This window comes from Rhinoraja longicauda, chromosome 24 (genome assembly GCF_053455715.1).
Source record: "Rhinoraja longicauda isolate Sanriku21f chromosome 24, sRhiLon1.1, whole genome shotgun sequence".
In the NCBI taxonomy this organism is placed as follows: Eukaryota; Metazoa; Chordata; class Chondrichthyes; order Rajiformes; family Arhynchobatidae; genus Rhinoraja; species Rhinoraja longicauda.
Window position 1 is genome coordinate 12,323,910 of NC_135976.1, and position 27,089 is coordinate 12,350,998.

Here is a 27,089-nt window from a genome sequence, read left to right on the forward strand (position 1 = left end):
ACCTCATGTTTTACCTTTTTATAAGAAACTATAGCATTCTCTTGAATGTTTGAAGCATTTGAAGTATTTGACAACTTTGAGGAAGTTTGGGATCATGAGTCAGCCAGGGGTCACAGGTCAGCCAGCTGTCAAAGTCTTTTACTCGCTTTATGTAAGAGGAGTCTGTTCTGATCACTCTCAACCCTCACCATGCGGTCATACTACGCAACGCTGCAGGGATTCCCAGGAGACGCTGAGAAAGTGTAGCTGTCCGGATTTCTCCAGGCTGTTTTGGGATTTATTTGGAAGTTAGCACTGAAAATCAATGCTTTCTGCTGACCGTAAATTCTGACCACATGGTTTTAAGGATAAATATAATGCTCCTATAGAGTCAGAGTCGTACAGTGTGGAAGCGGGCCCTTCGGCCCAACTTACCCACACCGGCCAACATGCCCTAGTCCGACCTGCCCGCATTTGGTCCATATTCCACCAAACATGTCCTATCCATGTACCTGTCTAACTGTTTCTTAAATGCTGGGATAGTCCCTGCCTCAACTCCCTCCTCTGGCAGCTTGTTCCATACACCCACCACCCTTTGTGTGAAAACGTTACCCCACAGATTCCTATTAAATCTTTTCCGCTTCACCTTAAACCTGTGTCCACTGGTCCTCGATTCACCTACTCTGGGCAAGAGATCTACCCGATCTATTCTTCTCATGATTTTCTACATATTATAGAGTACGCCAAACTAATTAGATACAAAAATATCACTGTATTATTATTTTACTGAATTGTAACTTCAGAGATGTATATTACAAGCAAACACAATTTTCTTCTTTAAAAAAGCTGCTTTAATGGTTAATAGAAAAATTACCTGCGAGAGAATTTGTATTTAATGTTACTTGGAACCCCTAGTAATCTAATTTCTTGTTGAATAAATAAGCAGCTCCTAGTCAAATCATATGGCATAGAATGTACATTATTGTTCCTTAACGCAGAAAAATATTAAATTATGTGTAGCTAAAAATCAATGTATTCCAAAAAATACTTCGCAGTGGAAGAAAAATGTGGGAGTTCAGCTGGCAAGTCATTTATAAACCATTACTCCTTTCCATGACTCTCCTCCTACTATCTGGATGAAATTCATTCTAAGCTTCTTCCTTTGTGGTACCAATGTCGACTGATTTTGTTAAAGGTTCCTTCTCTTGAAGTATTGTACCCCTCTCTTTCAAATCTGCCGCAATCAGTACTCTCCACAAAAAAGACTGTCGGTTCTTACAACCTAACGCCCCAACTGCAAATTCTCTTTCCTCTCCCAAACTACTTGACGCCTTCTAATTTCTGCCATTATAAAAGCCAAATGTAATGTTAGTACATGTCCACCACTGATTTTCTGGGTATCCTTGGATCCAGAGCCTTTCTGGGTTATCCGTTTTGCTGGAGGTCGCGGTCTCCGAGAGGAGTCCAATGGTTTTGGAATGGTCCTTCTCGGAGCCAAGATATTAGCCCGCAAAGCCGGCCTCGGAAGTTGGCTATGGGAACGGATCTGCAGGCTCTGGCAAGGTCAGAGATCCAGAACCCCGGCCACAGCGGGCAAATTCGACCCACCGATCGGCGTGGAAGTCCCAATGAGGTCAAGATTATAAAATTATAGATGTAATGTTGATGTTTTATAAGGCACAGTTCAGACCACATTTGGATTATTATGAGCAGTTTTGGTCCCCATTTCTGAGGAAGGATGTGCTGGCATTGGACAGGTTCCAGAGGAAGATCCCAGGGATGATTGGGTTAACATTTAAGGAACATTTGATGGCTCTGGGCCTGAAGGATAGGGGGGATCTCAATGAAACCTGCCAAAAAATGAGAGAGTAGATTTGGAGAGGATGTTTCCAGTAGTGGGAGAGTCTAGCGCCAGAGGGCACAGCTTCAGAATAAAAGGATGTACCTTTAGAATGGAGATAAGGAGGAATTTCTTTAACCAGACAGTGGTGAGTCTGTGAAATCATTGCAACAGACGGTAGTGGAGGCCAAGTCATTGTGTATTTTTAAAGAGGAGATTGGTAGGTTCTTGATTAGTAAGGGTTTCAAAGGTTATGGGTGGAAGGCAGAATGGGGTTGAGAGGGAACAATAGATCAGCCATAATCGAATGGCGGAGCAGTTTCGATGAGCGAATGGCCTATTTCTAATCCTACGTCTGATGATCTTATGATTAAAGAAACAGCTTATTTGACCCTCTCTATTTAGCCTTCAGCTTCTGTTGCGGAATGGGAAACAGTGTTAACACGTTAGTTCAAAGACACATCGTTAGTTAGAACCTGAGTTCAGGTCTGACTCATCTTCAAACCAAAACGATAACTATTTCTCATTCTGCAGATGCCACCTGACGTGCTGAGTGGTGCCATCATCTTCTGTTCACACTTGGCATTTCAGTGTGGTTGGTGAACCATGATTCACTGCTGAAAGTGCCAGTTTTCAAGAGAAATGAAAAACCGAGATCCAATCTAGATAATTGGGCAGCTGTAAACGGATCTTAAAGATTTTAAAGCATTATGCAAAGAACAGCAATTCTTTCAGTTACAATATGAATTTTTTCCAATTAACTTCCACTAATATTTTAAAATTCAACAGTAAAAGTAAACACAGATATAAACTGCTATCTCAACATTTGCTATGCGTGCCTATTGTTAGCAATATCCAGAATGTCACCAGCAATGAAGACCCAGCACACAGGCTTTGGAACTTTGGCAAAGGCGCCAAATCTAGCAGTTTGAAACAGAATTTAATTGCCTTCTGCACATGTGACAATAAAGCAGCATTCATTGATTGTGTCAGAAGGAACTGCAGATGCTGGTTTAAACCGAAGATACCCACAGAAAGCTGGAGTAACCCAGCGGGTCAGGCAGGCAACATCACCTATTCCCTTTCTCCAGAGAGGTGGTCTGACCTGCTGAGTTACTCCAGCTTTTGGTGTCCAAGCACCATTGATTGATTGCTGTCCATCGATTGATATAATAAGACAATTTTACAGTGCTTACAAGTGGGTCAGATTCAATGGACGTTGCCGCCGTCTCTTTGATCTTTCTTTCGTCGGCAGGAGGTCCGGTAACATGGGATCCTGCGCTTGGAGGAGGCAGATGGAAGATCTTGGAGCGGTCTTGTGGGGCAGTTGACCAAGGTAGAGTATCCTGTACCCATTTGGCAGGGTCTTCCCACACAGCTTTTCTTCCATAGGTCTAAAATGAAATTAAAAACAAAAAAAAATACATTCCAGTAATTATACCCAACAGCTCTGAAAATGTCCCAAAAAGTAGACGCACATTGGGAATTCATGGAGAAACCCATCGTATTTCTATGGTCAAGTTTAATTCTCAATTTGATTTCCCATGAGATGTGTACATAATATGTTCCTTAAATATTGCCTGTTACCTCTACAGACACTCCCTAACTTACGTAAGGGTTTCATCCCGTGGACCCTTGCATAGGTCAGATGTTACGGAAGTCAGAAACGGAGGACATGTAGAGAGCAAAGTGACTGGTTGCATCACAGCCTGGTTCAGCAACCTGGACGCCCATGAAAAAGAAGATTGCAAAAAGTGGTGAACACCGCCCGGTCCATCACAGGTACTGACCTCCCCACCATCGAAGGGATCGACAGCAGTCGCTGCTTCAAAGAGGCAGCCAGCATCATCAGAGACCCGCACCACCCTGACCACGCTTGAATGTCCCTCTTGGAAGACGGTATAAGAACTTGAAAACTGCAACATCCTTGCTCAGGATTAGCTTCTCTCCAACGACCATCAGGCTATTGATCACTACAAACTTCAACTAAACACCAAATCATGAACTACCTTGATCGTACTAGGGACTTGGGGGCATTGTTTCTTTTTTATCTTTGCACGATATTGTTCATTTGTTTTCATCTATTAAACTTTTTGTTGTTTATTAAGATGTTTACTGAGTACTATGCTTACGTATCTGTTACGCTGTTGCAAGTATAAATTTCATTGTTCTGTTTTGGGTCATTTGGCAATAAAACACTCTTGACTCTTGAATATATGTAATCTTCCCAATAGCTTTGGGCAGCAGTAAACATAGATTATAACTTCTGAAAGATGGTTAGATTTTATCACCGAATGAAGTACAAAACACGCTTGATGGGAAAACAGCTGTTCAACATGTTTTCACTGTCTTGACTTGGAATGTTTTTATCTCCCATGGCTTTAGTTTTTTTTCCCCCCCTAAATTAGCCCATAATAATGTGTATTAAATAAACATAATAAATTGACATTTGCAAAGCTTGGATGTCCTATGGTGACATCAATTCTGATTCTCCACAAAGAATGTAACTAATGAGAAACAATTGAATTTGAGAGTTAGTTGGAAGTCGTGTTGGATTTTAGTCATAGCAAATGTGGACCTAATTCATGGAACAGTCATGGCATTTGTACACAAACTCAGAGAAAAATTGATTATGGGAGAATAAAGTCATGGGAAGCAGTATACATGCACACATGATTGTGAACACTCCCTCGTAAATACAAAAACATACTGTTTTTCATTTGCAATTTAAAATCAAGAGGGTTTAATTGCCACATGTACTGACAACAGCACAATGGAATTGTTATTTGCAACAGCATAGCAGGCCTGTATCACAATACATACATGTATAATAAACAAAAATTCAATAAACTAGTACTAGTGCAAAAATGTCCAAAGTCGTTAGTGTAACCAAAGTCAGTCCATGGTTACAGGCTAATGTTATAGACAATAGACAATAGACAATAGGTGCAGGAGTAGGCCATTCAGCCCTTCGAGCCAGCACCGCCATTCAATGCGATCATGGCTGATCACTCTCAATCAGTACCCCGTTCCTGCCTTCTCCCCATACCCCCTCAATCCGCTATCCTTAAGAGCTCTATCCAGCTCTCTCTTGAAAGCATCCAACGAACTGGCCGCCACTGCCTTCTGAGGCAGAGAATTCCACACCTTCACCACTCTCTGACTGAAAAAGTTCTTCCTCTTCTCCGTTCTAAATGGCCTACCCCTTATTCTTAAACTGTGGCCCCTTGTTCTGGACTCCCCCAACATTGGGAACATGTTTTCTGCCTCTAATGTGTCCAATCCCCTAATTATCTTATATGTTTCAATAAGATCCCCCCTCATCCTTCTAAATTCCAGTGTATACAAGCCCAATCGCTCCAGCCTTTCAACATACGACAGTCCCGCCATTCCGGGAATTAACCTAGTGAACCTACGCTGCACGCCCTCCATAGCAAGAATATCCTTCCTTAAATTTGGAGACCAAAACTGCACACAGTACTCCAGGTGCGGTCTCACCAGGGCCCGGTACAACTGTAGAAGGACCTCTTTGCTCCTATACTCAACTCCTCTTGTTACGAAGGCCAACATTCCATTGGCTTTCTTCACTGTTATGCAGTGTTCAAGAGCCTGATGTTTGTTGGGAAAAGGCTGGTTGTTTAACACATTGATCCCCCCCCCCTCCTCCTCTGGAAGGACACAGAAGGCTGTGGAGGCCAAGTCAGTGGAGAACATTTCATTTCTGGGGCTCCTTCACTGTCAGAATGAGGCCAAATGCAAATTGAAGGAACAGCACCACATATTGGGCAGCTTACAACCCAGCGGTATGGGTTTGATGTCTCTAACTTCAAGTAGCCCTTGCATTCCCTCTTTCTCTGGTCCTCCACTACCCTAATCCTGTTTCATTGTCGTCCTGCACAGTTTCACTGTTTCACTCGTTAGTTTCACTCATTATCCACTTCTCCACAGCCAACAATGCACTATTGATGCCAGGGATATCTCAGGAGATCATTAACCAACTGGACCATCAAGTGCAATTGCATAAATTGAAGTGAATACAAAGAATAATGCACTATTGTTGGCTCCACCTTTCCTTGATTATCAGTGCTGGCTTTGATTTGTCCTTTTGCATACCTTTCATTCATTTGTTCTTTGTACCTCTTCATATCTCTAGTTTCGCTCTCCCCTCAGTCTGAACCCAAAACATCATCTATTCCTTTCTCCAGAGATGCTGCCTACCCTAGATGTTGTGTCTACCCTTCTGTGGAAGCCTTGACTCAGTAGAATGTACCTCTTGTACCCATGCACAACTCACTGACTTCATACACTTCACTTCCAATTTCCAACCTGCCCTGAAATATACCTTGGAGGAACAGCACCTCATATTTCGCCTGGGCAGCTTACAGCCCAGTGGTATGAACATCGACTTCTCCAACTTTAGATTGTTCCTCTGTCCCTCTCTTCCCCTCCTCCTTCCCAGATCTCCCTATATCTTCCTATCTCCACCTATATCCTTCATTTGTCCCGCCCCCCTGACATCAGTCTAAAGAAGGGTCTCGACCCGAATCGTCACCCATTCCTTCTCTCCTAAGATGCTGCCTGACCTGCTGAGTTACTCCAGCATTTTGTGTAATACCAGTATTTGGAATGTGGATATGCTTCTGATCTTCCCACGATCTCTGTCTCTTCTTTTTAAGATGCTCCATGGAATCAAAGTTCAGCCTTTATTTCTCCTTAAGTGAAAATCTAGTTAGATATAGCTCCAATAAAGCGTCTTAATATGCCAAAGGCGCTGTAAATATATACGGTTGTCTAGATCATTTTGCAGATTTTGCTATTATAATCACAAATTATATCCTCAAAGTATGAATTCATTTTGTACATAATCAAATTCACTGTTTTCTTCCTAACTGGTTCGTACATTATGAATGTTGAATTATGTTGAAATGCAATCAAATCTTTTACCGTTTACGAGATACTACAGTCTGTTTTCTGGTGATTAGGAATTACGCGAGCTCTCTCATTTGTGAATCATTGCTTCCTCTGTAACCAGCCACGCAATTGCTAGCAACCCCTTCACTTGATTTCATTACAGTTCCTCTCTTCCTTTTTAGACAACACGAGTATATAGAAGGAGCTGCAGTCCAATTTGCATATGCTAATTCCTTACCTGAACTTCAGTCAATTAAAAGACAATCTTCCCTACAGCCTTTCGGCTATTAAACACTACAACCTCAAATAAGCTCTGAACCACATAAACTATTGTCGTTATTAGTGCACTATTATTGTCTGGTTTTTTTGTGTGTACGTGTGTGTGTATATATATATATATATATATATATATGTGTGTGTGTGTGTGTGTGTATATATATATATATGTGTGTGTGTGTGTGTGTGTACGTGTGTGTGTATATATATATATATATGTGTGTGTGTGTGTGTGTATGTGTACATATGTGTGTGTGTGTTTTTATATATATATATATGTGTGTGTGTATATATATATATATATATATATATATATATATATATGTGTGTGTGTGTGTGTGTGTATATATATATATATGTGTATGTGTGTGTATATATATATATATATATATGATCTATCTATATGTGTATTTGTGATATGTGTATACAGTATATACACAGACTGAACTTTTTAAAATCTTCTTATTTATTATATTGTTTACAGTGTACTATGTTTACATATTCTGTTGTGCTGCTGCAAGTAAGAATGTCATTGTTCTATCTGGGACATCTGACAGTAAAACACTCTTGACTAGCGTGCTGAAAAATACTGAAACCAGAGCAACAAATCCTTGAAATCCTTGAAATCCATGAGGACACAAGAAAGAGTGCAGTCCTGAACTACTATCCACCTCATTGGATACCCTTGGACTATCTTTGATCGGATTTTACTGGCTTGATCTGGCACTAAATGTTCTTCACATTATTCCCTTTATCATGTATCTGTATACAATGGATGGCTCGATTGTAATCAGGTACTGTCTTTCTGCTATATAAGAAAATAACTGCAGGTGCTGGTACAAATCGATTTATTCACAAAATGCTGGAGTAACTCAGGCAGGTCAGGCAGCATCTCGGGAGAGAAGGAATGGGTGACGTTTCGGGTCGAGACCCTTCTTCAGACCCTTCTTCTGTCTTTCCGCTGTCTGGTTAGCATGCAACAAATGTTTTTTGCTGTACCTCGGTAAACGTGACAATAAACTAAACTCAAACTCAAACTTATCTGGCCTTTTAGCAGTTTGTCAAGGCCACAGCAGATCTTCTATCTCAGTGGCATAAACATTGATTCTCTTAATATTCAGAAGCATATCGATCTGTTTTGAATGAACTCAGCGAACCGAGGCTCCATAGCCCAAAGGCTACTTTCTTCACTGCAGTCTGAAGAAATTTCTCCTCCTCTATGTCATAAATGGTTTATTCATCAAAAGGTGGTCCCTGGACCAAGAGAAACATGTTCTCTACGTCTTAAGAATCCCTTAAGAATTTTGTAAATTTCATGAAGTCATACAGCACAGAGAAAGCCCCTATGGTCCACCATCCCCATTGCTTTGTCCAACTCACCTTAAGTAGTTCATATATCAGCACGTTTACCCATTGTCTTCTTTGCATTGGCAATTCAAGCGCATATACAGATATTTCTTAAAGGATGTGAGACTACGTCCAAAGAACACTCAGGTAGTTTTTAACTATTTTTAAGTAACTGTTTGCTCATTCCATTCTCCTGAAGAGCCTCACTTGTATTCACTACGCTATACCTGCCACATGCTTCTCTTTCTGTGAAAGAAACCCTTGATACTCCTTCACATTCAGGATCTTCAGAGCTTGCCTTCCTACTTTCAGACTTACAGAAACACATTGGCTTTCAATTCTCACTATTTCATTTTTAAGTCTCTCTCTTGCCAACTATTGTCTTACCCACAAGTAACTGCTCCCAATTTCAACACCCGACACACACTTTCCCCCACTCATACACTCTCACACACACTGTCACTCACACAACTCTCTCACTCACCCACACATTCTCACTCACATGCACACTCTCACACACACTCTATCATTCGCACGCACTCTCACTCACACCCTTTCTCTCACATGTACTCTCTCACACGCACTCTCTCACATACACTCTCACACAACCCTCTCGACACACACACATACACTTTCTCCCACACACTCACTCTGTCACTCACACTTACACACACTCTCACTCATACACTCTCACCACACACTCACTCTCTCACGCACTCTCGCATTCACCGATACCCTCACCCACACTCACTTTCATTCACACACCTCACGCACGATATCGAAATGCATCTAATTCTCCCAATTCAGGACTTTAATTTTCAGTCTACCTATATCCCTTGCCAGAACTATCTTGTAAGGACAGAGCCAAGGGCAGTATCTCAAAAACATTGACTCGCTGGAAAATTGGAAACAGCTTAATGGGGTAATACTTTAAACGTTAACTATACAACAGAATGAAAGGAACTAATTTCACGGTGTTGGCCAAGTCGATTAGTAAATTTTATTTCATTAAAAAATAATTGCTTTATCAATCTTTAAATTAAAAATATTTACTTGCATGGTCCTTTGTTATTGCTTCAATAGTCTTCCTTTAATAATTTCGATGGCCCAAGTCATAGAGTCATAGTCATAGAGTGACACAGTGTGGAAACAGGCCCTTCGGCTCAACTTGCCCACACCGGCCAATATATCCCAGCTACACTAGTCCCACCTGCCCTCACCTGGTCCATATCCCTCCAAACCTGTCCTATCCATGTACCTGTCTAACTGTTTCTTAAATTGGGTTAGTTCCAGCCTCAACAACCTCCACTGGCAGCTTGTTCCACACACCCACCACCCTTTGTGTGAAAAAAATATTTTATTGCGATCATTTCATGAAGTTATGTTGTATGACATAAACATTCAATTTGATTGAAGAAAATGACCAGCATATCTATATCAATAATATAAATAATCACCTTAACACCATCATTAACTCCTTCCTGAAGATAGGGGAGAATGGAATAGTTCCACAGGTCAATGAACCATTCTCTAAATTCAGTCATGTTGACAGGAGAAGAAAGGAAAAAGCAAGGACCTGGAAGAGAAGAAATAAAAGAGACAATGAATAAAATATAGTGTTAATGCATCACATTGGCTACGATATATCATATCATATCATATATACACAGCGCGGAAACAGGCCTTTTCGGCCCACCAAGTCCGCGCCGCCCAGCGATCCCCGCACATCAACACTATCCTACACACACTAGGGATAATTTTTTACATTTACCCAGTCAAATTAACCTACATACCTGTACGTCTTTGGAGTGTGGGAGGAAACCGAAGATCTCGGAGAAAACCCACGCAGGTCACGGGGAGAACGTACAAACTCCTTACAGTACAGCACCCGTAGTCAGGATCGAACCTGAGTCTCCGGCGCTGCATTCGCTGTAAAGCAGCAACTCTACCGCTGCGCTACCGTGCCGCCCATATCTCTTAAACTCTTGCCTTGAAACTTAAAAAGACAAATTGAATATGTCCCTCTGGCTTTACAATGGGCAACTCTTCAACCCTGCCTCACATCTTCCTTCCTATCTTACCTCTGCCTTTGTTATAACATCTGCCTTTCAAAGCCCCCCTCCCCTTGCCTATGTTGACCTATTATCTGCCACCCTTTGTCCTGCCTCTCCACATTTCTAGCTTTCTTCTCCCTCCATACACTCAGTCTGAAAAGGGTCTCAATCCGAAACGTCACCCATCCATGTCCTCCAGATATGCTGCCCGACCCGCTGAGTTAATCCAGCACGTTGTGGCCTTTTGAACTTTAAATGTCTGCTGAAGTTAACTCGTTGGATAAAGAAAAGGACACATAGTGCTGGAGTAACTCAGCAGGTCAGGCAGCAATATAGACAATAGACAATAGGTGCAGGAGGAGGCCATTCGGCCCTACGAACCAGCACCGCCATTCAATGTGATCATGGCTGATCATTCTCAATCAGTACCCCGTTCCTGCCTTCTCCCCATACGCCCTGACTCCACTATCCTTAAGAGCTCTATCCGGCTCTCTCTTGAATGAATTCAGAGAATTGGCAGCCACTGCCTTCTGAGGCAGAGAATTCCACAGATTCACAACTCTCTGACTGAAAGTTTTTCCTCATCTCAGTTCTAAATGGCCTACCCCTTATTCTTAAACTGTGGCCCCTTGTTCTGGACTCCCCCAACATTGGGAACATGTTTCCTGCCTCTAACGTGTCCAACCCCTTAATAATCTTATATGTTTCGATAAGATCTCCTCTCATCCTTCTAAATTCCAGTGTATACAAGCCTAGTCGCTCCAGTCTTTCAACAGATGACAGTCCCGCCATTCCGGGAATTAACCTAGTAAACCTACGCTGCACGCCCTCAATAGCAAAAGTTAAAGTTACTAAAGTTGCTAAAGTTAGCGACCGGGCCACGGCGGACTGAGCGGAGGTGTTCATCGAAATAATCGCCTCGTCTGCACTTCGTCTTACACTTCATTTTAAGAAAACCTGACCACTGGAGATATCTGGCTGATTTTCATAACATCTTTAATATTTTCATTCAATATTCAAAGGCAGCAGGAGGAATGTGCCAACAATGGTAAGCAAGGTGATGCAATATAGTGTCTCTGACAACAATGTCACACTATTAATCTGCAATCTTATGTTGGAATTAACTGAATTGGACTCAAAACCAAGCACTGACGTTATCAGCTGTTCAATATAATTATAGAAATAAATGGTTTTAAAGGAGAAAGAACAAGAGCAGCTGTGAAAAGCTACAGTCCCCCGCCCTAAATTACTACCTATCTACATGTTTGCTGGAACCTATACTTGCTCTCTCTGTCTTTCTCGCTCTCTCCCTCTCCCTTTCTCTCTCTCATACACACACCCTCCCTCTCTCACACACATGCTCTCTCTCTCACACACGCACTCTCTCTCTCTCTCACACACACACACCCTCTCTCTCTCTCACACACACACACCCTCTCTCTCACACACACACACACTCTCTCTCTCACACATACACACTCTCTCTCACACACACACCCTCCCTCTCTCTCTCACACACTCTCTCTCACACACACACCCTTTCTCTCACACACACTCTCTCACACTCTCTCTCACACATTCTCTCTCACACTCTCACACACACACCCTCTCTCACACACACCCTCCCTCTATCTCGCACACACTCTCTCACACACCTTCTCTCTCACACACAAACACTCTCTCACACACACGCACTCTCTCACTCTCTTTCGCACATTCTCTCACACACACACCCTCTCTCACACTCTCTCACACTGTCTCTCACAGCCACACCCTCTCACTCACACACCCTCTCTCTTGCACACACTCACACACACACTCTCTCTCGCACAAACTCACACACACACATACTCTCTCCCTCACACACACTCCCTCACATACATCCTCTCACACATCTTGTCATACAAATCCTCTTATACCCACTCTCTCTCACACATGCACTCTCTCCCTTACACACACATCCTCTCTCACACACACTCTCACACACATCCTCTCTCACTCACACCCTTTCACACACTCTCTCTCACGCACACCCTCTCTCTCACACATTCCATCACACACACATAATCTCTCACACACTCTCTCCCTCACACACACACTCTCGCTTTCTCACAAAGTCACACCCTCACACTCTCTCTCTCCCTCTCACACTTTCTCTCACTTGCTATACATTACATTCTGATGCTGGGCTCAAATGCTCAATTGAATTATAGGTTTGTTTCAGAAATAGAATCCATAAAGAAAATGCAAGCTAAAGTCTATCTATAGAGTCACTCTATGACTCTACAGGCGTGGGATTAGTGTAGCTGGGATATTGTGGCCGGTGTGGGTGCATTGGGTCGAAGGGCCTGTTTCCACACTGTACCATTCTATCACTATGACTCTATAGGCAGGTGGGACTAGTGCAGCTGGGATATTGTGGCCGGTGTGGGTGAGTTGGGTCGAAGGGCCTGTTTCCACACTGTATCACTCTATGACTCTAAGTGGGTCTGCACAGTGATGCAGCCGGTAGAGCTACTGCCTCACAGCTCCAGAGACCCAGGTTTGATCCTGACCTTGGGTGCTGTCTGTGTGGAGTTTGCACTTTCTCCCTGTGACTGTATGTGTCTCTTCTGCATGTTGCGGTTTCCTCCCACGTCCCAAAGACATGCGGGTTTGTAGGTAAATGGGCTGCTCTAATTTGTTCCTTTAATTAGTAGTAAACTAACATCCGTTGTTCCTTGTTTCTACTGGTTAGTAGGAATGGATGAGAGAGTGGGATAACATAGACTCAGTGTGAACAAGTGATTGATGGTTAGTATGGACTCGTTGGGCCTGTTTCCACTGTATTTTCAAACTAAAACTAATAAACATACAATAGACAATAGGTGCAGGAGGAGGCCATTCGGCCCTTCGAGCCAGCACCGCCATTCAATGTGATTATGGCTGATCATTCTCAATCAGTACCCCGTTCCTGCCTTCTCCCCATACCCCCTGACTCCGCTATCCTTAAGAGCTCTATCTAGCTCTCTCTTGAATGCATTCAGAGAATTAGCCTCCATTGCCCTCTGAGGCAGAGAATTCCACAGATTCACAACTCTCTGACTGAAAATGTTTTTCCTCATCTCAGTTCTAATGGAGATGGTAAATGATTAGGCTTCTTCCATATTCTGCTTCATTCATAATTAATAAAACCTTCATCGAGAGAAGTTCAGAAATACAGTGCAGAAACAGGCGCTTCAGCCCACCGAGTCCACACCCACCCGAGATCCCCGTACACTAGCACTATCCTACACACTAGGGACGATTTACAATTTTTAACCAAAGCCAACTAACTTATAAACCTGTACATCTTTGGAGTTGTGGGAGGAAACCGAAACACCAGGGGAAGACTCACGTGGTCACTGGGCAATCGTACAAACTCCATACAGACAGCACCCGTAGTCAGAATCGAACCCGGGTCTCTGGCACTGTAAGACAGCAACTCCACCATTGCCCCATCAATTGGGTTGAAGCGTCTGTATCTGTGCTGTATAACTCGACACTACGACATACTCTTATGATAGAGCGGTAGAGTTGCTCCCTTACAGTGTGCGACGCCGGTTCGATCCCGACTACGGGTGATGTCCACACTGAGTTTTACGTTCTCCCTGTGACCTCCTGTTTACCGGTTTCCTCACACACTCCAAAGATGTACAGGTTTGTCGATTAATTGGCTTCGGCAAAAATTATTCCTGGTGTGTTGGATGGTGTTAGTGTACGGGGATCGCTGGTCGGAGCGGACTTGGTGGGCAGATGGGCCAGTTTCTGTGCTGTATCTACTGTATAAAACTAAACTAAGAAAAGTAGGGGCAGGAAAAGAGGGAGGGGAGGTAACATTTTAAATTGAAGAATTCAACGTTGATTTCTGTGAATGATTTAGATCTCGCATCAAATCCATTTACATCATTACTATCGCAAAGGTTAAGAAACATTTAGGCAGGTGCATGGACAGGACCAGTTTAGAGGGATATAAGAGAAATGCAGGCAGATGGGACTAGTGTAGATGGGACACGTTGGCCGGTGTGGGCAAGTTTGTCCGAAGGGCCTGTTTCCACGCTGTCAGACTGTGACTATCATAATGATAGACATAAACATTTTCTGATGTTTATTAATCATGTTCCAATATCATCCATTCAGTAGCACCTACCTATGAGGAAGTCAGATGTGCTGTACATTTCCAGAAACGTGTGTAGATGATACCATAACTTGGGCACCCAGTTGAGAATGTTGAGGATTTCGTTATTGTTGGCATTTGCGATGTTCTCCGACTCAATCAACTTTCGCTGTAAGTAGCGACTAAGGAATCCGTTGGCAGGTTCCGCGTTGTTCGAAAATGGCACCAACCTAGTGATTAAAGTTGCATGTTATTACATCATTTTCATTTGTAATTTCAGAATGTTGTAATCTATTTTCTTACAAGGAAAACACCGCACACAGCATTGTGATTTAGAAAAGCAAACACTCTCTTGCTCTGCTTGGGCTATAGAGAGATGTTGAGCAGGCTGGGACTCTATTCCTTGGAGCGCAGAAGGATGAGGTGTGATCTCAGAGAGGTATACAAAATCGCGAGAGGAATAGGTCTAGTAAACGCGCAGAGTCTCCTGCACAGAGTTGGGGAATTGGAAACCAGAGGACATAGGTATAAGGTGAAGGGAGAAGGTTTTACTGGGAACCTGAAGAATGACTTTTTTATGCAAAGGTCAGTAGGAGCATGGAATGAGCTGCCAGTGGAGGTAGTTGAGGCAGGTACTATTGCAATGTTTAAGAAACATTTAGACAGGCACATGGACAGGATAGGTTACAAGGGATATGGAACAAACACTGGCAGGTGGGACTAGTAGAGTCTCATTTGTGGAGGCCGTCAATGGATATTTTTAAGGCAGAGATAGATGGATTCTTTTAATAGTTAGGGTATCAGGGGTTATGGGGAAGAGGGAGGAGAATGTTGAGAGGGAGAGATAAATATGCCATGATTTGAATGGCGGAGTAGACTTGATGGGCCGAATGGCCTAATTCTGCTCTTATCACTTGTGAATTTGCTCAGGAAAATTAATTACAGCTTATAATCAGAAAAATTCATTTTCTTTGTTGTCGATTAATGATTTCCACCTGTATGTCCATTTATTTTGCTTCCTGCACAACGATTTAAGTATAACTTAGATTGTATTTCCTTTTTGCTTCCTGTTTTGTCATCTGTGCATTTCATTCAGTGGGAGTTAAAAGCTGAACAGCCGTTCCTCCTTGTAAAAGGTGACATGAAGGAATTGCAGTTGCTGGTTGATACCAAAGATAGACACAAAATGCTGGAGTAACCCAATGGGTCGGGCAACATCTCTGGAGAAAAAGGGTCGGTGACATTTCGGGTCAGGATCTTTCTTCAACCTGAAGGAGGGTTCAGATTTGAGTCTGACGAATGGTCCCAACTTGAAAGGTCACCCAACATTTTTCTCCAGAGATGCTGCCTGACTCGTTGAGTTCCTCTGGCACTTTGTGTCCATCCTTGTAAAAGGTTGCCTTTAGAGGCCATTACATTGAGGCAGATGCTAGATATGGCAAAATCTCTGCTGAAAAACCGGTGCATATTTGTGCGAACAGCCAAAGCTGTCTCTGATCCCCACGATTCTTTCCTTCATTGAATTTGAGAGACCTGCAACTACTATGAAAATTAAGTTAACTCCACAAGGGAACAATGGCACATTTACTTAATGTTTTCATTTCTAAATCTATCAATCTATACTTTACCTGAAACTTAGATGAAGGCCATGATTTGGTGTTGTTTTGATCGGCTGGTTGGTGGTTCCAATTACATATGGGCTACATTGTAAGAAAGAGTTTCATAAAGTTAAAACTAAAGTGAATAAACAGGGTAATAGCCAAGCTACGTATCAATTGGTTTCCAATCTCGGAAATGTGATTAACTTTTGAAATCCATTTTCTGCAGTTGAACGCGTGGTTTTATTTTCCAATAATAATTTAACACTTTCACTGATTAAGTCAGAAATACATAGAATATGCAGTAAAATCACTTATTGTTGATGAGTTGTTTGTGGTAGTTGTTCAATGGTTAGCTACAATATGCTAAATAGCACATACATGAATCAAATTATAATCATCAAAGAGTGCCATAATTTGACATAATATTATTGGTACAAAATCATGAGACTTTAGCCCAGAGTAGCGAAATCAAGAAACAGAGGACACGAGTTTAAAGTGAGGGGGGGAAAGATTTAATAGGAATCTGAAGGGGTAACCTTTTTATACAAAGGGCGGTGGGTGTATGGAACGAGCTGCTGGAGGTAGTAATTGAGGCAGGTCCTATCACGACGTTTAAGAAATATTTAGACAGGTACATGGATAGGATAGGTTTTGTGGGGCGTTATGGGCCAAACGCAGGCAGGTGAGAAGTGTGCATTTGGAGTTCCTCCAATTTGCGCTGGGCCTCACTCTGACAATGGAGGAGGCCCGGGACTGAAAAGTCAAATTGGGAATGGGAGGGGGAGTTAATGTGCTTGAGCAACCATGAGATCAGGTAGGTTAAGGCAGACTGAGCAGAGGTGTTCAGTGAAACGATCGCCGAGCCTGCGCTTGGTCTCACCGATGATCTTGCAAATTGGAGGAACAGCACCTCATATTTTGCTTGGGTAGTTTACACCCCAGCGGCATGAACATTGACTTCTCTAACTTCAAATAGCCCTTGCTTTCCCTCTCTCTCCACCTCCTCCCCCTTCCCAGTTCTCCCACCAGTCTTACTGTCTCCGACCACATTCTATCTCTGTCCTGCCCACTCCCAACATCAGTCTGAGGAAGGGTCTCGACCCGAAACGTCACCCATTCCTTCTCTCCAGAGATGCTGCCTGTCCCGCTGAGTTACTCCAGCATTTTGCGTCTACCTTCGATTTAAACCGGCATCTGCTGTTCTTTCCTTGGCATTTCTTGTGTTAGGTTAAAAGTATAGGCGATTGAAGTGACTGATGATGAAGGGACAGAATCACGAAGGTCAAGAAGGTGCAAAGAATGCCATATTTATTTAATATTTATTTAACAATTTCAAGCTGCATATATTACAAAGGATATACCTAAAGAGTACAGCAAAGATTCACTAGACTACTTCAGGGCCTTTGGGTTTGCCGTATGTGAAAAATTAAGTGGGCCAGGTTTATATTCTCTAGAATTTATTAAAGTGAGCGAACATTGCATAGAAAGTTATGACATTTTACGAGGCTTGACATGCTAGATGTGGGTTAGTGTCAGAATCAAAGGAAGGACTTTCAGAACTAACAGAAGCAGTAATTCCTTCACTGAGGAGGTAATGAAAATCTGTTCAGTTCTACTCCAAAGCACAGTGGAGGCTCAATTGTTGAGTTCATGCAACACAGAGTGCTGGCTTTGTAGGAAATAAAGGGTTGTGGATTAATGCAGGAAGATGGCTATGAGAAGGATGATCAGCCACAATCTTGATGACTGATGAAGGGTAATTTGGGGTGGCCCAGTGGTGGAGTTGCTGCCTTGCAGTGCCAGAGACTAAGATTCGATCCTGAGTACTGATACTGGCTGTACGCAGTTTGTAGATTGCTTCCCGGGACCACGTCGGTTTTCACCGGGAACTCCAGTTTCCTCCCACATCCAAAGACGTACAGGTTTGTAGTTCAATTGGTTTCTGTAAATCGTAAATTGACCCTAATGTGTAGGGTAGTGCTAGTGTACAGGGTGATCGTTGGTCGGCAAGGACGTGGTGGGCTGAAAGGCCTGTTTCCACATCTCTAAAATCTACAGGCTAGTGGAGAAGGCTTGAAGAAATGGTTGGCCTCTTCCTACTCGTATGTATGTTCTCATACAAGGCATAATTTCAATGCAACTCTTTTCAAAACAAAGTCAAATCTGTTTCAATAACATCACTCCATAATAAGTTCAACCTTCTCCAATTATAATGCTGACTGGTTTTAAGAATAAACGTTGCTTGCATAGATATTAATCTTCACCGTTTCCTGGCGTTACATATTTTGCTGATGTTTTTATTGCGAATTTCATCTTCCCTTCCAAAGTTAAAATCACAAAATTGAGCAAAGATCAGTTATAAATAGTGTTCTGGCATTTTGCACACCAATCTGTGTGTTAAGATTGGACCTGCCTTGATCTATCTGGATATGTCTGCAGTGCTCACCGCCATTGTTGAGCTGACTGCTCAGAATTGGATTTCGATTGAAGGATTTTGTTTCCCACGGCACACATTGTACAGCAGCAAACAAAAGGCTGCTATAGATTTGTGGGAAGTTCTGAAGTCTGGATAACACTGTGTCCACTGAACACAGTGTTTCGCTGAACTCCTACACTCAGTCCACCTTGGCCTACGCGATCTCCCGGTTGCCAAACATTTCAATTCCCCTTCCCATTCCCAAGCTGACCTTTCTGTCCTGTGCCTCCTCCACTGTCAGAGTGAGGCCACATGCAAAATGGAGGAACAGCACCTCGTATTTCACTTGGACAGCTTACAACCTAGCGGCATGAATATTGATTTCCCTAATTTCAAGTAAACCTTGCATTCCTTCTCTCTCTGTCCCTCCCCCACCCTAGTTGGCCTGCTAATTCCACTGTTCGCACCCTTCGTTATCACCTCTTCCACAGCCAACAATGGACCATTGTGGGCTCCGCTTTTCCTTGGTTATCGGTGTTGGCTCTGATTTCTTCTGAGCCTTTTCATCCCTCTAGCTTCCTTCACCCCTGACTCTCAGTCTAAAGAAGGGTTTCGACCCAAAATATCACCTATCTCTTTTCTCCAGACATGCTGCCTGACCCGCTGAGTTACTCCAGCATTTTGTGTCTATCTTCTGTGTAAACCAGCATCTGCAGTTCCTTCCTCCTTTTGTTTTGGAATGGAGAGGCGAAAATTACAATGACCACGAGCAAAATACCTAACACAAACTTACAACATTGATAGAAGGTGAAGACTAATATCTGGGCAAGCAACCTTTATCATTCAGGCCAGTCAGAGTTATAATTAGAAAAGGATGGACTTTATTTTTGATTGATTGTATTTAAGCAGATCATGGCAAAACAAAGGCTGTGATCAGTAAAGGGAAGCTCCAGTGAATAATATTAACCACTGCAAAGTGAGGCTGGAAGATGCTATGTGTCGGAGGTTGATGTGATAGTGTAGACCTTCTAATTGCTATCTTGTTCCCAAATCCTGAACTTCAATTAATAATGAGGATTTCTGCTGGCAGTGGATGAAACGTGCATTGTAAAATTTATCATGTCATTATCTCTGCAACCAATGCCAGACAAACAGTAGCTGCACTGAAGTAAAACATAGCTGGCCAGCTTCTTAATGATTACTGATCAAACTGAAAAATAATCGCTCGCATCTACCATGTTATACAGTATGTGCAATTTGTGAAATGCATGCAAATGGGTCCATTATCTCAGCAACCCTGAGATATTATTTGACAATTTGATTAATTAGCTGAGAGTGAAGGGCCGTTATGAATACAGTTGTACAATATCGTTCACCTTTCCAAACAAGATCATTTATCCATTTCCCCCTGTCCATTTAAATGCATTTCACTGTGTGCAAGTACTCTCCCAGGACTGTAACGTTAATTGCAGAAAGCCATTCGGGCTTGTAAAATGAAGGAACTAAACAGCGATTGATAGGTAGATATAGAAACACAGAAACATAGAAAATAGGTGGAGGAGGAGGCCATTTGGCCCTTCGAGCCAGCACCGCCATTCATTGTGATCATGGCTGATCATCCACAATCAGTAACCTGTGCCTGCCTTCTCCCCATATCCCTTGATTCCACTAGCCCCAACAGCTCTATCTAACCCTCTTTTAAACCCATCCAGTGAATCGGCCTCCACTGCCTTCTGTGGCAGAGAACTCCATAAATTCACAACTCTCTGGGTGAAAAGATCTGTTGGGTGGTTGGTCATTCACTGCAATTACTATTCCTACTTTAGTTTAGTTTAGAGGCAAATTGTGGAAACAGGCCCCTTGGCCCACTGAGTCCACACCGACCAGCGATCACCCATACACTAGTTTCATCCTATGCATGAGGCACAATTCGCAGAAGCCAATTAACCGACCAACTTGCACGTCTTTAAAATGTGGGAGGAAATCGGAGCACCCGGAGAAAACCCACGCTGTCACAGGGAGAACGCACAAACTCTGTACAAACAGATCGAACCCGGGTCTCTGGTGCTGTAAGGTAGCAACTCAAGCGCTACACCACTGTGTGGCCCCTTATTATCAGTACACAAGGAGAAAATTGTTGGATGATTATTAATTGCTGTATATTCAAATATTTCTCAACAGGTGTTTTTGAAGCAGAAATAAATGGCAAAATAAATGTGCAAAAGTGACTGTCTCCAGAATCAATGAAACTGAGACAGACCATATAAAGAGATTGAATATGTGTTTTTGTGTGAAAATGCCAAACAGTGACATGATTGCAAAGATCCACTGTGAGGGTTATTTCACAGTGAAAAGGAAATTGCTGGAATAACTCAGCGGGTCAGCCAGTATCATCGGTGAAGGGAACTGGATAGATGACGTCTCGAGTTGGGACCCTTCTTCAAACTGATGGAGGAGAGGGGATATGGAGAGGACCTGTGGGCAGGCGGCCGAGGATGGGCCCGCGTGAGTGCTGGAAGTCTAACTCATGGTGGGTCCCCGTGTTTGGATGAGGACAGGCCTCTGAGAGAACACGCCTCTTGCATGAAGGGGCCACTGAGAGAATAAAGGGGGACCTTGCATGAAGGGGCCACTGAGAGGATAAAGGGGGACCTTGCATGAAGGGGCCACTGAGAGGATAAAGGGGGACCTTGCATGAAGGGGCCGCCGAAAACAAAGAGGGACCTTTGGGATTACATTGAACAATATGTAACTTTGTTGGCGCCCTATATGTAGCGACTCTTTGCATACATTGTGTGTGGTATGCAAAACAAAGAGTTTCACTGTGATCTGTCACATCTGATGATAAAGTATCATTAATTGATTAATTCATTCACTCCTTCATAAAGTGTAATTCATTCATTCATTCGTTCATTCGTTCATTCGTTCGTTCATTCGTTCATTCATTCATTCATTCATTCATTCATTCATTCATTCATTCATTCATTCATTCATTCATTCATTCATGCATTCATTCATATAGCAGGTAGAAAGAGGTGAGGGGAAGGGATTCTTTCCCTTCTGCTGCTTCCACCTCCATCTGCTCAGCATCCTCCCTCCTTATTCCAGAAGCACATATTTCGCCCTGGCCCTCCATCGTTGTCTACCCATCCCTCCCTCTGGTTCTACATATCACTCCCCACTTTCCTTTCTCTTATTAGATCCAACCTTGCAGCCTCTTGCCTTCTCCACCTCCAGCCTTGTAACTATCTGCACCTTTCTTTCCCCCACTTGACACAACTGCTAATGAACTCTGCCACCTGGAGCCACCTGTCTCTTGCCAACTCTTGTCCCACTCCTTCCCCTCACCTCTTTCTACCAGTTATATCCCCTCTAATCCATCGAACTGAAGGGACGTGACACAACCGTTACCTGTCCCTTTCCCTCCCCAGAAGCTGCCTGACCTGTTGAGTAACCCCAGCAGTTTATTCTTTACTCAAGATTCCAACATCTACAGCCTTTTGTGTCTCCAAGGTTATTCAATAATTTAGTTTTTCATTAACCCGATTTACAAGTATTAACACGATTTTATTATTTCAAAATATGGCACAAATCTCCGGTATTTATTTCCAATACTTCTTAAAAATCTATCAACTTACAATTTAAAAAAAGGATTAATTTTTCAATTTGTTAACTGCTGCAAGTTAGCTCACCATTCTCCAGATCAAAAGATACTTCGCATTGAAGGATTAGTACAATAAACATCAGTGTTGGAAGAAAATGCTTTCAGATACATCTCCTTGTTAATTTATGTAACAGCCATACTTTCTTGTATACGGTGTATCTGCTAACTACTGGAGGTAGCATTGTTTTAAAGTTCTCTACAGCTTCTTAACTACTGCAGTGGTACAAGTCATTCTCGTCATATGGTCCATTTTAACACACATTATTTAGGGTATCTATCTTTATGGCAGTGCGCTGATAAAATGTGCAGATTTCCTGTCCCCAAAAACCGTATCATCTTTTACTCCAGTACCTATGTCAAGAAAATTACTTTAATCCACATTCTAACTCAAAGCTTTCATTGTCAAAGGATGGGTGAGATTAAAACTGAGCCTTGTGTCTTAACGAATGTCTTGAAAAGCTGCCGTACTGTAGGTTCTGTGTGGTTTTCAGAACAAACCGCGACTAATGACACCAACAGTGAATACCATTAGCCTTGCAACAGCATAGAATTAGTGGTTAAAAAGATGAAATATAATTACCATTTATGATACTTGCATGTAAGGGCACCATTGACAAGTTCACTGAGAGAACCAGGCTCATTGAGATCATCAAGAATTATTACCAATGGCACATTGCCAGTGCTGGTCTCTCTGTCAATTTGATTGGCGAGGTTGGAAAGATACAGCTGTAAATCCTACAATGGTAATGCATAAACATGCAGACAATTGAGATAACTTTATGTTGATTTGATCATTAAAACAACATATATTAAAGTAGATAGAGGCAAAATGCTGGAGTAACTCAGCGGGACAGGCAGCATCTGGGCTTATATTCACTAGGATTTAGAAGGATGAGATGGGACCTTATAGAAACATATAAAATTCTTAAGGGATTGGACAGGCTGGATGCAGGAAAAATGTTCCCGATGTTGGGGTAGTCCAGAACTAGGGGTCACAGTGTAAGAATAAGGCCATTTAGGACAGAGATGAGGAAAACCTTTTTCACCCAGAGAGTTGTGAATCTGGAATTCTCTGCCACAGAGGCCAATTCACTGGATGTTTTCAAGAGAGTTAGATAAAGCTCTCAGGGCTAATGGAATCAAGGGATATAGGGAGAAAGCTGGAACAGGGTACTAATTTTTGATCAGCCATGATCATATTGAATGGCAGTGCTGGCCCAAGGGGCCGAATGGCCTACTCCCACACCTATTTCTATGTTTCTCTCTCTGGATAGAAGGAATGGGTGACGTTTCAGGTCGAGATCGTCTTCAGATTGAAGTAGGGTCTTGACCCGAAACGTCACCCATCCAGAGATGCTGCCCGTCCTGCTGAGTTACTCCAGTATTTTGTCTCTGTCTTTGGTGTAAATCAGCATCTGCAGTTCCCTCCTACATATATTAAAGTAAACACAACAACATTTTCTTCATTTGCAAAACAATGCAAAGCTCATTAGAGCAAATTTGTTTAAATGCATGACTTGTATATAAACCGTAAACAATGAAGGTTCATGGGGTTTGAAACAACCGAATACTAAAGCAAACCAATACTTAAGTTTATATCAAATCCCTTTGTTTATATTTTAATGAACAGAGCAATTCAATGGTTAGGTGCTAAACATTTGTATAATAATATTCAAAGGAAGCTATTTTGAGGTTAGTGTTTTCAATTTCACTGCCTGATGTGTTCTACTTTACATAAAATTACATTGAATTTACTACAAAATAGGCAATTTCGCAAAATATGTCTGTACAGCACTTGATGTTCCACACAGGCTTTCTCCCAGCCTATTCTAGACTTTCACCTTAACTGTGGGGAGGTTCAGATTCCAACTGGTCACTAGATTTTAAAGACGTTTACCATGGATTAATCCACTAGATTTCATTAATGGCCACAACTCTTTGTCTCCCACATGTCTTATCTTGTCTTGGTCTAACCTACCAGGCTTCTCAAAATCTTAACAATCTCTGTTAGATCAACATTGTAGCGCATCAGTTCCATTGACAAAGTCCAATGTCCCGTGGAGTATAGAACGGAACTGCAGATAGAGCAAAGGGGAAAATACAGACTGCAGGATATAGATCTCAGCATTGTAGCGCATCAGACAGACACAGTCTGAGCATCTCAGCGGGTTGGGCAGCATCTCTGGAGAAAAAGGATGGGTGACGTATCGTGTCAGGACCTTTCTTCTGTCCGAAGAACTATGTCCTGCACTCTTTATTTTCCCCTTTGCTCTATCTGTTGTACTTGAGTTTGACTTGATTGTATTTATGTATGGCATATCTGATCTGTTTGGACAGATGCAAACAAATTTCTTCACTGCACCTCGGTGAAGTGGTATGCGATAATAACATACCTAAACCTAAATTACCAAAAAAGATATTCTTCCTGCTTCCAACATACATAAAGATAATAATAATAATAATAATGCATTATATTTATATAGCGCTTTTCATATACTCAAAGACGCTTTACAGCGATTTAGAGAACATAGGGAAATGAATAAATAGATAAATAAGTAAACGAACAGAGAAAGGAGACAGAAGGTGAGGTGACCTTCAGTGGTTGAAGGCAGTACTGAACAGGTGAGACTTCAGCGATGTTTTGAATGTGGTGAGTGTGGAGGAGTCTCTAACGGTTTGGGGTAGTGAGTTCCATAGGGTGGGAGCAGCGATGGAGAAAGCCCTGTCCCCCCAGGATCTGAGTTTGGTCCGGATGTGGGGGGATAGGAGATTGGCAGCAGCAGAGCGGAGGGTGCAGGTGGGAGTGTGCCTGTGGAGGAGGTCGGTCAGGTAGGATGGGGCCAGGTTATGGAGGGCTTTGTAGGTTATGAGGAGGATTTTGTACTGGATTCTCTGGGGGATGGGGAGCCAGTGGAGTTTGTAAAGGACGGGGGTGATATGGTCACGGATCGGGGTGTGGGTGAGTAGACGGGCAGCGGAGTTTTGAATGTATTGAAGTTTACTGATGATTTTTGAGGGTGCGCCATAGTAGTAGCAGTAGTCCAGACGGGAGGTGATGAAGGCGTGGATGAGGGTTTCTGCAGCTGTGGAGGAGAGGGATGGACGGAGACGGGCAATGTTTTTGAGGTGGAAGAAGGCTGTCTTTGTGATGTGTTTGATGTGTTTGTGGAAGGAGAGGGTTTGATCAAAGATGATTCCAAGATTACGGATGTGATGCAGTGTGATAATTATCCAGCTGAAGGACAACTTTTCACACCAAGGGTGGCGGGTATATGAACGAGCTACGAGAGGAGGTAGTTGCGGCATGTACTATCGCAACATTTAAAAGGTATTTGGACAGGCACATGGATAGGAAAAGTTTAGAAGGATATTGGCCTAGTGCAGGCAGGACGCACGAGTGTAGATGGGACATCTTGGTCAAGTTTGGCCGAAGGGCCTGTTTCCACGCTGTATGACTGTATAACATGAAGGCTTATAACCTGGGTTACAATTAGGTTTGAGTACTCCTTCTATTAACTGTAGGAGGGAGTTAACTAGCATTGTTAAATATTACAGAACCGGTTTCCAATCCTTTCATTTCGCAGTTAACAGTGCTCATATGCCACAGATATACTAAGAGGAGTCACTGTGACAAAATTAATCATGTGGATGACGTACTACGTGATAATTACCCATGTACTGTATTATTTAGCAGGGACTATTTTCTGCTCACATTCTGTCCACACTATCAGATTATAACAATCAAGCTAAAAGTATTTATTTGATGCAGTGGAAACGTCTAAAAATGTTTCAATAACTTTTTAAGCCCTGGATATTCAGCAGTTCATTTCAGTAAATTCAATGCACCAGTCATTGACAATGGACCTCAGAATTAGGAAAATACAGCTAACTAAAGTCATATTATCCTAATAAATGAAGACAAGATCTCATGCAAAATTAATGCAGAAGCTTAGTGTTTGAGATACAAATGGCCCATTGTTTCTGTTATAGATTAAACATAAAGAAAAAGAAGGATATTTTGGAAGTCCTGGTTTAAAAGTCCAAGCTCCTTGCAGCTTCTGCAATATGGAAAATAAACACATTGCAAAGGAAATGCAATAACCACATGGTGAAAATAACTTTTAAGAATTACCTTGCAAGAATGTGTGTCCATGCTAAACGTGACAATGATTTCGTCTGTGACCTCTCGTCCTGACCGCTGAACCAAGTATTCAGCCAAACGAATGGACAGGTAGGACTTGCCAGTCCCACTGGGGCCAGACAAGATAAGCCTTCGGTGCTTGAGCAGGAGACTGAGGTAATGCTGCATCATTGGCTTGGGAATCAATGTTTCAAAGACCAAGCTGTCCACACTTTTCTCCTTTAATCCTGAAAGGGAACCACATTGGTTACTTCTCCAATCAGACTGGTCATTATTAACACGCAATACATATACCCACATAAACATTGCAACATAGAAAATAGGTGCAGGACATTCGAGCCAGCACCGCCATTCAATATGACCATGCCTGATCATCCAGAATCAGTAACCTGTTCCTGCTTTCTCCCCATATCCCTCAATTCCATTAGCACTTAGATTAAAATTATCCAACTCTCTCTTGAATACATCCAGTGAATTGGCCTCCACTGCCTTCTGTGGCAGAGAATTCCACAGATTCCTAGCTCTCTGAAAAGCTGAAAAAGCTTTTCCCCCATCTCAGTCCTAAATGGCCTACCCCTTATTCTTAAACTGTGACCCCTGGTTCTGGACTCCCCCAAAACAGGGAACATTTTTCCTGCATCTAGCCCGTCCAATCCCTTAAGAATTTTATATTTTTCTATAAGATTCCCTCTCATCCTTCTAAATTCCATAGAATACAAGCCCAG

The 27,089-nt window shown here is 42.5% G+C and overlaps 1 protein-coding gene across 11 annotated transcripts in view; it reads right to left on the reverse strand.

The window, feature by feature from the left end:
• The window catches only part of LOC144605429 (neuron navigator 1-like), a 602,839-nt gene that overhangs the window by 15,648 nt on the left and 560,102 nt on the right, over positions 1-27,089 (reverse strand). For all 11 annotated transcript variants that reach the window (XM_078420673.1, XM_078420677.1, XM_078420676.1 and 8 more), the window contains 6 exons: positions 26,356-26,591; positions 22,804-22,958; positions 16,171-16,242; positions 14,576-14,772; positions 9,811-9,929; positions 3,016-3,213 (listed from right to left, as the gene is read on the reverse strand). In XM_078420673.1, coding sequence (XP_078276799.1) covers positions 3,016-3,213; positions 9,811-9,929; positions 14,576-14,772; positions 16,171-16,242; positions 22,804-22,958; positions 26,356-26,591 — 977 coding nt within the window. The remainder of the gene's footprint in view (positions 1-3,015; positions 3,214-9,810; positions 9,930-14,575; positions 14,773-16,170; positions 16,243-22,803; positions 22,959-26,355; positions 26,592-27,089) is intronic.